Source organism: Anser brachyrhynchus, assembly GCF_964034855.1.
Source record: "Anser brachyrhynchus genome assembly, chromosome: 6".
In the NCBI taxonomy this organism is placed as follows: Eukaryota; Metazoa; Chordata; class Aves; order Anseriformes; family Anatidae; genus Anser; species Anser brachyrhynchus.
The window spans coordinates 7,915,903-7,927,218 of NC_137700.1; the positions used below are offsets into that span (position 1 = coordinate 7,915,903).

General features: G+C 41.9%; 1 protein-coding gene across 1 annotated transcript; it reads left to right on the forward strand.

Annotated features, from left to right (window-relative positions):
- The first annotated feature begins 2,459 nt into the window (after positions 1 to 2,459).
- PLAU (plasminogen activator, urokinase) lies at positions 2,460 to 11,094 on the forward strand. Its single transcript, XM_080598113.1, has 11 exons — positions 2,460 to 2,602; positions 4,101 to 4,206; positions 5,295 to 5,337; positions 5,493 to 5,597; positions 6,096 to 6,261; positions 6,500 to 6,585; positions 6,690 to 6,879; positions 7,502 to 7,656; positions 8,186 to 8,326; positions 8,937 to 9,085; positions 9,952 to 11,094. Exons 2-11 carry the CDS (start codon positions 4,147 to 4,149, stop codon positions 10,144 to 10,146), a joined length of 1,290 nt encoding a protein of 429 aa, XP_080454239.1. The 5' UTR covers positions 2,460 to 2,602; positions 4,101 to 4,146; the 3' UTR covers positions 10,147 to 11,094.
- The last annotated feature ends 222 nt before the right edge of the window (positions 11,095 to 11,316 follow it).

The window sequence follows — 11,316 nt, forward strand, 5'->3', positions numbered from 1 at the left end:
TGATCAGGAGAGATATCATGGCTTGTAACAGGGCCCTTCTAAATTCATGAAACATGGAGTAATGCACAAATTTTGACCCTGAAGCTACCAAAAGTTCTTTGGTAGCAGAACTGGCCCTGTTCCACCCCTCCACTCACTTGGTCTATGCATTTCGTATTTGTGCAGGCAGGTCCAGCAATGAGGTCTTGCCAGAACTGCCAGGCTACAGGTTTTCCATGGCTTCTGCCTGTAGGCAGGGCACATGACAAATCCAAGGATTTATTTGAGTTGCAATCTCACCTCAGATCTTGTTGTACCAGCCAACAGCCAGGTAGCTCAGTGAACTTAGGCACTGGAAATTATCTGACCCATTTCTGCTTCCCTAAGAGTCACTTAGTACTTATGGAGATCATGCAACCTTGTTTGTTTTGAGATTGCCTGCAGTACCAAGGCAAACTCATTTACAGCAAGTTTGGATATCTCTGCTAAACTGTATTTTGAGTTCAATCCCTTTACTATCATATGTTCACCTACCTAGGCGCAAATATTCAAGCCAAAGGAATTAGATGACACGAAAGAGGCAATGCAAACCCAACAGACTGTTTCTGATCAGTAACTTACCAGTCTTATTGAAACAAAGAAACACCACAGACCAGGCCACTTGCCATTAAGGATAAAGTAACACAGTATTTCAGTAAAAACCTAAGTTTGTGAGGAAGGGTAGAAAAAGGGAATTTTGATTCTTGACATGTCTTTTGCCACGTCTTTTGCCACAGTGAAAACAACAAAAGTTTCTGTCTCTTTGACCTGGGAAACAAGAATGAATCTTTGTGTTTTAAGAAAAAGAAGATGAACAGGTGACATTATTCTGCTTGGTCAGAAGTTCAGGGGAAAGGTCATTACTCACTTCTACAGCACTCCTTGGGGAGCAAGTGTGAAAGAGGAAATCCTGATGCTCCTGTTGACTCCTTTTCCAGAAAGTTTGAGGAAGCTGCCAAGGCCTGGCACCTCTTCCTTGGGAGGGGTGGAGGAGGAAGAAGAGGAGCTGTTCAGACCCGGAGGAGCCCTCCTCTTCCTGGCAGCTTGTCCCTTCCCTTCCCCCATGATGAACCAAAGCATGACCCATTTCTTCACTTATTATATAAGGCTTGTGTATTAATTTTTTTTAAGTGAATAACAGTTACAGAGTGATTTTAAAATCTACATTATTTCTCCTGGAATTTATTCCGTAGAATAAGTTTAGTCTACAGCCGCTCCTCTAGAGTGAAGAATGTGCAACAGAGATCCTACCTTCATATTATCTGCCCTATTTCTTAAAGGATCAGTTTGCTTGTGATATTCACTCTCCACAGAGAGAGTGAGGAAAAATTACCCTTCTGAGATGCAGAAAGATTTGTTCCTTACCTATGTTCACTTTGACTTCCAACTTGATCTGTTTCTCTAGACGTGGTTCCTTCCATCCAGTGAATGTGAATTCAGCATGCTTTCAGCAGAGGTGAGGACTGTTCTGACATGAGCCCGAAGAGCTGATAACAAAGAGGTATGGAGAATGTAAGCACCTAGTACCTGAATAAATGAATGCTTATACCACAGACTCAACTGAAAGAAAGCGGGGGAGAAGAAAGCTACACCGTTCTCTTACCAGTGAAGTTACATGCCAAACACATAAAGGTGGCCTCCTTAAGCTGTGAATAGTCCAGCTATGAAAAACATTCTGAGGGAAATTCACATCAATCCCTGCTCCAAAGCGGTCCCTGAAGAAACTGCTTTTTATCTGCCACACAGCCCACGGAGACCTGCCTCAGCTTAGTCACCTGCAGTACCTGAAGCCAAATACCACGGCTGTGCCCATTTTGTTTTTCACTACATCGCTATGAGGTCACAGCATAATGAGAAAACGCACTGGCTGGGCACAGAGAAGGCTGTTTTTTGGGGCATGCATTTTTTGAACATCTGACAGCTGACATTGCCAATTCCATCTTACAAAATGGCTGTGCTTCAAGTATTTCTTTGGAAGAGAGAAACCACTCTGCTGAAACCACGATAGATTTCTGAGGAGCAGGGACAGCGAAGCTCCCAGCACACAAGGCTGTGGCCACCCCAGTGCCCCCGGCAGCAGCTGAGCCTGGCCTCAGGTAGGGCCTCCATGAGGTGCCGGCAAATCCTGCCTTCGGCCGCCCTTAACCCATATAATCCCCTTCATGGCTAGGGTCCTAGGGCTTCTTTCACTGTGGATAACCCCACAAAAATCTGAATAAAACACACCATGCTCGTTAATGTCTCCAGGGGTGTTTCAACACTAGCCGTTCTTCTCACGGCCGCCACTCACGTTTCTCTTTTGTTCTTAAACCCCTCGTAAAAACTGCCGGAGGCCACGGGGAGGCCAAAGGCAGCCTCCCTGCCCCACGTGTACCTCACCCCGGCTGCCGCTGCCCCCCGAAACCGAAAACCCCCGCCCTGAGTCACCCCGCGGCGAGGTGAGCCCGGGGGGCGGCCCGGCCCGGGGCGGGCGGGGAGCGACGGCGGCACCGCCCCGGCCGGGCCTTTATAGCGCCCGCCCCGGGCTGCTGCTGCCACAGCTCCGGCCGTACTGCGCCCGGCCTCCTGCCCAGCTCCTGGGCTGGTAAGTATCGCTCCGCGCCGCCTCGGCGCGGAGAAGCCATCGCTGCTCGCGGTGGGGGGACGGGACAGAGTGGTGCTGCCCCGGGGTAGCGAGGGGAAAGGCCGCTCCTGCACGCCGCGCTGTACTGGCGTGGTTTTCAGCAGAAATCGGCTCGCTGAGGGTTGGGCCTGAGAAAATAATTAATTAGGGGACTGAATGATTCGCATAGCTGCTAAACGCGTTTAAAAGTAGCTGTCTTAATGTGAATTGTGCTGAAGGGAAAGTCCGTCTGCAGAAGCGTGAGCTGCATCTGAACAGTGTGTGTGTCCAGGTGTCTGAGGCATGGTTTGCGTTCTTGCATTCTAAAATCTGCTTATAAAGCAGAGGGTGTATCTGCATTAGTAGTTTGCTTGGGATCTTGTCTGTGTTTTTTAAATGAATGCACTGATCCTCTCCCATGCTTCTGTTTGTGCCCCAGTTTGGCCTGTACTTGTGCTTCAGTGGTTTGAATTAACCTGGAAGATGCACTCAGATGCCAGTGGGCACTCAGTTTGGGGATGAAATGACAACTAGTGCAACCTGAAAACCTCAGGAGCAGAAAGAATATGGGGCACCAAGTCTAGTCTGCAAAACCTGTTAATATAGCTAGAAGCAAAATTCCTGTGGAGTCTCCTAATGATTCCTTACAGTTCTTTCAGTGCTTTTTTGAACTGAGGGTGCTTCCTTCCAAAAAAAAAAAAAGTATAAAAAAAATCCCATGACTTGCACTGCATTTTTTAAAATAAATGACTACTTTGTAGCTCCTTCCTGCATCACTTTTCCAAACTAGTCTTTTTAACAGTCACTTAGAAAGACTGATATATGAGCTTGGTGACAAGAAGTAACTGCCTGTAAGAAGTCAAGGCAGAACACATTCTAAGCCTCTCTAATACTTAAGTGAGGTAACTGCAAGACCAGACTTGCAAGAGTTTGTGGTGGGCAGAGGCACTCAGGGAGGCAGGCAGGGTTATGCAAGTGCCCGGCATCAACAAGATGCAGCTGACAGTGATGGAGGTACTGAAAACATGAGCTTTCCGTTCCAGGTCTTAGATGGAGGTACTGAAAATGCAAGCTTTCCCTTCCAGGTTTTAAATAGGGATGTTCAGTGCTCTTATGAGTCTTGCTACAAGGTAGTAATGATCAGTTAAATAGGTACAAACTGCTGGACTGTGACTAAATCAATCTGCCACTTTCCGACTGCTAGTCTATGCTGCAGTAACTAAGAGTATGGATTTTTCCTATTGCCCTGTCTCAATCATTTGAATGTCACAATCTGGTTATATTTCTAAATGTACAAAAAAGCTTCAAGCAATGAAACAATAACCTTTTATTGAATTTATGGCAATAATATGCAGATCTTCCACAGTAAGGCAATTTGTAATTCTTATCAATTGTATTCTGACTTACACTGAAACCAAGTAAGACAACAGAAAGCTGACACTGCAAGCTACAACATGCTACTAAGTTTTTTCCTTTTCAGAATCAAAACAAAAGAAGAGGAACAAAGTGAGAAGCTAACTAACACCATGAAGCTATTTATCTTCCTCTCAGTAACCCTTGGCACTCTTGTCACGGGACTAGATTCTGTAAGTTTTGAAATAAATGAGGGGGGTTGTAGTTGGAACCACTTCTGTTTCTTTGATTATACTTGTGCTTTGGACAGGGTACTAGGATTTCAACTGGAATTTTCCTTTCTGCTGCCTTTGCATGTACATGCACATTTGCTGCACATATACCTCCAAGAAACATTTTTGAATCCTTTGGTTTTCTTCTGATTTTGTTCTACCTTAAGGTATCTTCTAGAGCACAAATAGTGAAGACACCATGCAATGACCAAGAAATCTAGCTTTTATATCTTCTCAATGCAATTTAGATCTGGACATCAAGTACCAAGACTTTGATAGCCTTTCATGCAGATGGATATTAGACCTTAAGTAAATTTCCACCTTACCCTACTTGAGTGCAAAGCTTAAAAAAAAAGTCAACAGACTTGAAGTTGGAGTATTTTTGACTCACAACTTATGTGACAGTTCATATCTATTAGTAGAGCCATTCCCTGATATTATGGAACTATATTGCTACTGTGACACTTTAGCTCAGACAAGCCCACATGACCTTTGTGAAAAGACTAGTTTTATCTCTTTATCCATGGGAGTAAATATCCAGCCTGAAAAGTGGAGGCAGGACCTAGAGTACAGGGCAAGAATCTATTGTGTAAATCTACTGGCTGTTATCCCATGGCACAAACATGAAGCACCAAGGTCACTAAAAGGACAGGTAGCTGGAGGATATTCCATCTTTGTACTGCTTAGGAACTGAGAGGTGGGGAGGGAGAAACCTGATTCCACGGGGACCCTTGAGAGCTGCTCAGGTCCTCACAGCAGAAATAACTCACAATGTTGACCTCCAGTGATGGACTGGGTTGGTAGAGTTTTTCAGACTGTTTGTTTTGTTGTTTTTCCTTTTTTGGTATGGCATCTTCTTGTCTGCTTTGCTAAAATGAAGTTCCACTTCTCATTTGCATGCAGACTCTGTAGAGCAAGTTGAGCTGGTAACTATGAGCAAAAAAACTTTAAAGTGTTGGGGAAAGCATGCAATAGGGAACACAGTTTAGGCCTGTAACGGGTAACAGAACCACATAAGTTTCCTTAAATATCTCTTTTCCTCCCTGTAGGCTTATGGCAAGCAGCACTACAGACCATCACATAAACACAGGGGTAAGTATCTGCCTGTTAACTTAAAAAGAGCTTGTTAACCTTGATAGAGACTTTTAATGACACTTAAACAAAACTTTGTTTGCAACTACACTTCACTTTACTTCACCAATCAAATGTTTTGCCTTTAATTAATTAGTGATGACTTCTACTTGCAGAATGTCACTGTCTGAATGGAGGAACATGCATTACCTATTACCTCTTTAGCCGAATAAATCGTTGCCTGTGCCCAGAAGGATATGGTGGGCTTCACTGTGAAATAGGTAGAGTATCAATCTTCCTTGATAATAACTGAAGTAATTGGAGAGATGGGCACTTGATAAATATGAAGTGCTAAGTGAAAACAGTACCTATAAAACATGACTGGATATCCTGCAGCACCTTATACTAATAGATTATTTGAGGAGAAATGGCTAAATATTGGAGCAAAACTGGGATCTCAAGTTCTCTTGTCCCTGCTTCCTCACAAATGTTCCTGATTTCCTCATCCATGTTTTAGTTTGTAAAATTAAGTGAACTTGCTTGGGAGTGTCCAGAAGAGGAAAAGATTATATTCTGAAGTGCACTGAAATTGTTAAAAAAGCAGTATGCATGCTTTAAAGCATAAGATACTTGATGTGCAAAATTCAAATAGAAAACATTAAATAAGAACATATAATCAGTCATCTGTTTTCACTTGTAATGCATGCTTTATCATAAAAATGATTCAGACACTATTGTATCTGTTCTGAGATACAAATAAAGTGGTTTTTTTTCCTCAGATGATGACAGTATATGCTATGCTGGAAATGGGGAGAACTACAGAGGAACAGCAACTGAACGAGACTGTTTACTATGGGATCTTCCTTCAGTAATCAAGAGAGGTGCTTACCATGCTGACATGAAGAATGCTCTGCAGCTTGGACTGGGCAAACACAACTACTGCAGGTAAGATGATACATCCGTCTTCCTGTGATGGCATTCCTAGAAATGTCTTGAAGGATGGTACAAGTTTAAAGGAATAACAGCTATGACAAAAGCTACCAATTCTGTGTTCAAACAGTTAATCACTTTCTCTGGCATATCTTGCAACAGAACACCTATGGCCTTTCCAGGACTGTTACAAATCTAAGATAACAATTTTCTAAACTGTGTTCATGAAAAATATACTTCCTGTATCTTCCAGAAACCCAAATGGAAGGAGCAGGCCCTGGTGTTACACCCGGAGGGGATTCTCCCTTCAAGAAACACCCTGCAACATAGATAAGTGTGGTAAGTAACACTACTTTCAAGACAACTGTTTCTAGCAGAGTAGATGCTTGTCTGTCATGTGAACATCAGAATGAAATCCAGATCGAATGATATCTTCCTCACAGAGCGCACATGTGGTCAAAGAAGCATCAGCAAGTACTTCAAGATTGTTGGTGGAAGCCAGGCTGAGGTTGAGTCTCAGCCTTGGATAGCTGGCATCTTCCAAAACATCAAGGGCGTCGATCACTTTCTGTGTGGTGGCAGCCTCATTGACCCTTGCTGGGTGCTTACAGCAGCACACTGCTTTTATGATCCGTAAGTGTGTACAGTTCTGCATCCTTCCATTTGCAGCTTTCTTCAGCTGACTTTTTTCCCCCTCACTAAGCAAAGATGAAAATCTACTAGTTAGCTTGTTCTTTTAATTTGGCAGAACAAGAAGAGCAGCCATAAACATCATGCCTTTGGAAGCTCAAGTTCAGCAGACTGAGCTAACAGATTGCAAACATTGTGATGGATTATGCAATTCAAACAAATTTACCTTAACTTGGTTCCAAGATTTCATTCTACCTTAGCTGTTCACAAAACCTAACAGTTGTACTGAAAGGTGATGAGCTGCTGAACAACTCAATTAGGGTGTCTCTTTTCCTGTGGAAAGCTGATCCTCCTTATGTTCTGCTGGGGAGTCTGATTGCTGATGCCTGGCATTAGTAGCAGTTAGCCAGACATGCATTTTGCAGTGCCTGGACATCTGGCTTATTCACTCTAAATAGTGAATCAGGAGTCCTTTTAGTGTACTGGATCAACTTTCACAGCTGAGTCAACTTTGCTTTTTCTTGTCAGCACTAAAGAAAACATGAAACAGAACTGGGACTCGATTTAAATTGTTGACCTCTGTCAGAAACCAGTAGCCTTCATGGATCTTCTTACTTTCACTCAGGTCAAAAGGAAAACCAAGTACACCTGTATACAAAGTCTTCCTTGGAAAGTCCATACTGAATGTTACTGATGAAAACGAACAAGTGTTCGTGGTTGATGAAATCATCTCTCACCCTGACTTCACAGATGAAACTGGTGGCAATGAGAATGACATTGGTAAGTGTCATCTTAATATGAGCCTTTAAAACACTGAGGATAGCTGGAGGCTATGTAATTACAGTGTATGTCGAGTATAAAAAGTAGAACCAGAGAAGAGATGAACAGGAACAGGAGCCAGGTGCTTCTGAGAACTAGGCCTGAAAGAACACTTTCATAAACCCTTCTGGTGAGTAGTGCAGTATAAACTGCCCTCTTTTGAGTGTGGTGACTGATGCCACCCTCTAGAGACAGTCAGTAAACTGGTATTTTTATGTAGTTGAAGATAAATCAGTGAGGAGATATCCTCTGAAAGGTTATCACACCCTATCCTTTCAGGAAAGTAGTTCAAGTTGGAATGTTTACCAGTTTCAATATTGGAAAATTAATTTTGTCACTAAATTACTATAGCCATTCTAAAAGCAATGAGAGGACATATAGTAACCAGAATCCCCATATTCTGTACAGGATACTTCTAACTTCTAGTTTCAAGGAATGTGAAGGGAACTTGCTTTACAAGTTCAAATGTATTTTCTCTGACTTTTCTTAGCTTTGGTAAGAATACGAACAGCTTCTGGACAGTGTGCAGTAGAATCCAAGTATGTCAGAACAGTTTGCTTGCCGGAGAGGAACCTTAACCTATACGACAATACCCGGTGTGAAATAGCTGGCTATGGAAAACAGGATTTTTGTAAGTGAATAACTTCCTTTTCTAAAGTTTTGCTTAAACTGTATGGAAGCAGGTTATTTTCTATACCATAATCCCCAAAAGACTGGGAGAGAAAAAAGCATTGCTGCTATTCCATATATTCTATGTGCTTATGAGGTTCTTCTTGCTATAACTTTCTCTAGAATTTTTGTTTAGTTTTTCTAGTTGCCAATAGTATTTATCTGATTTTTCTCACACTTGTCAACAATGCCCAGTAAGCCAAGATGTAAAAAATAGCAATTTTTTCAATCCTTATGTAGTGAGAACTAAAAGACAAAGCTGTGCTAGATTAAGTGAGGATAGCATCTATGGAGAATTTTGTCCAAAAAAAGATCAACTTTTTCTAAAAAAAAAAAATTCATAGCAGTTGGAATGCTTTTCCTTCTCTTAAAAGCTTACATAGTCACTAACAGTAAAAGTAAAATAATGCCATATAAGCTGGAAGTAAGAGCCTCAAATCAGAATTGGAATGGTTAGGGTGGTGTTGGCTTTCTCGTTTCATTGCTTTAATGAGTACCAGAAACAGTTTAGCTTGCTTGTTTTTTTCCTCTTAGAGGGTGAAAATAGTTAAAGACTTTTATTTACTATCCAGATGATATTTACTATGCCCAAAGACTGATGTCAGCCAGTGTTAACTTAATATCACAGAAGAAATGCACAACTGAATACTACGACAGTATCAGAGTTACTGACAACATGGTCTGTGCTGGAGACTCCATGTGGGCAACTGATGCATGCAAGGTAAAACTAGGTTTTGTTTGCTTGTTTCAAAACACTTTATATGCATGTATACCATCTGGATCAAATGGTAGCATCTTCTCATTCTAAGATCCAGGAGAGTCTCTCTTTCTATAGAGGCTCCCCGGTACAGCTAGTGGAGTTGACCCTGTACTGTGACCGAACACAGGGAAGCAGGTGGGGATCTAGTTAGGTGTTAACCTCTCTAGACCAGCCTTTGGAGGAGCAGCAGCTGCAGTGTCTTAGCCATTGCTGCTCCTCAGAACTTTATTTACAACCTGTTCCAGCAATGGCCAGTAGATATGTACATCAGAGGAATGCAGCAGCTGTGCCAGTCTCAGCCTGTACTTTTCTAACTTGAACTATAGTTTTGTGGAGGGACAAAAGGTAGATTACAGGAGGATGATGAGCCCTTAGACAGATTCCTCAAAACTGGATTTGTTTGGCTGCACCTCGCTAGGCAGTAAGGGTGTGCCATGTGTGCCACTAAATAAACAGGGGTTACCCTTAGGTGTACAAGTACCTTGTGTGTAGGGGGATGATTAATTCTGTGATAAAGAATTGGATGTGCTGACTTTGATCTTATATAACTAGCCTAACAGCTGTCATTATGACTTCCATAAGTGCCGTGTCCACAATAATTGTCTGTGCAAGCTAGGGGTGACCAGAGAACTTGTTACCATACAGACTGTGCTATAGCTGCAGCAGATGCTGAGCATTCTGTTCCACCTATACAGTGTTCTCAAAAATCAGAACTAGCTCATGGGTATTGACTGCTTCTTCCATTTCAGAAGAACAGCACTAACAGGTTGTCTGTTATAAAGGCTCTATCTGTAGAAAACAGCTCAATTTACTCTTTCCCTTGTCAGGGAGATTCTGGCGGCCCCATGGTCTGTGAGCACGATGGCAGGATGACGCTTTACGGGATTGTCAGCTGGGGAGATGGCTGTGCAAAGAAAAACAAGCCAGGTGTTTACACCAGAGTTACTAAATACCTTGACTGGATTGACTCCAATATGAATGCAGTGTTCACCAAAAGTCGTTCTTTTGCTGAACCCAAGTGATCTTTTTTCTACATCTGGACTGAAATGAACAGGATTAAGTCTGTGCTGATGCCAGGACCCAGAAGTACTGACTGTCATAAGAGTCTTTACTTTTAACTGCTCCTGTGATGTGCTAGTAACATCAGTTTCTGGTGCAGAAAGACAGTATTAACTCAGTACTATGAATTACCAAGAACCACTCTATGGGAAGCTAAAGTATTTAACATTTAAATGAGTATTCCCATGCACAGTACTATGCATATCAAGTTATCTGTCCACTTAATTTATGGACTGGCATTTGGTCTGGTAGTATTGGTGAAGCTTTAACTCAGTTTACTTGTGTGCATTTCGTACACGGCTTCAGTCTAAAATCTTTCCCCATCACCCTGAGCAGTGCTGAGTCAGAGACCTAATGTGTGAACAGCAGTACTGAGAGGGTGACCATGCTTTGCATCAGAATATGCAAGAAATTGTATCACCACTACTTATCACTTAATGTATGAAGAAGGACCAAAGTCAACTCAGGCTGAAGCAACAGGTGGTATACAAGGCTCACTTCTGTAAACTTAACACTAAAATCTTCAGATGACAACTGCAGCTGTGTTGGAAGAAGAGAACTTTGACAACATGACTGGACTTCTTCTTCTACCTTCTATGTCCCTTTAGAAATCTGGCTAAGCTCCCTCTTTCCATGTATGTACACAACACTGAGAAGATATATGGATTCAGTACTCACTGAGTGCTACAGGTGTCAAAAGTCAGCAAATTATTTCCATTCACTTTACTGATAGGATATGGAAATTACTTCCTTCTCCTAAGACTTATGCTGGTTTTATTTTAAAACTTGTTTTTGTTTTATAGACTGAATTATTCATATGAGGGCTGGAACCTCCTGTTTTATTTAATTATTTTTATTATGTTTTAACTTATTTGTATTATATATGTAAATCAATAAAACTATTATTCTTATGGGGCTGTTCCTTCTCTCTTGGAAAGGCTAGGATTTCAAAACAGGACTGCTCTTAGTATTCTAACCCTAATCCCTGTCTCTCTACATAGATCTCTGAACTTCCTCTTTACTAAAGCATTTCACACAAAAATTGACTGCCTTGAACTCTGAGCTACAGTACTAAAAGACAACCTGTAAATGAGTAAGTCAAGCAGCATAGGCTGAAAAATATGACCCAATAT

What these genes read in the sequence shown, in the direction of transcription:
- PLAU (XM_080598113.1), top strand. Translation starts at nt 4,147, where the DNA reads ATGAAGCTATTTATCTTCCTCTCAGTAACCCTTGGCACTCTTGTCACG. An exon ending in GGCAAACACAACTACTGCAG is followed by an intron (nt 6,262 to 6,499) that starts GTAAGATGATAC and finishes TGTATCTTCCAG; the next exon opens with AAACCCAAATGGAAGGAGCA. An exon ending in CTGCAACATAGATAAGTGTG is followed by an intron (nt 6,586 to 6,689) that starts GTAAGTAACACT and finishes TCTTCCTCACAG; the next exon opens with AGCGCACATGTGGTCAAAGA.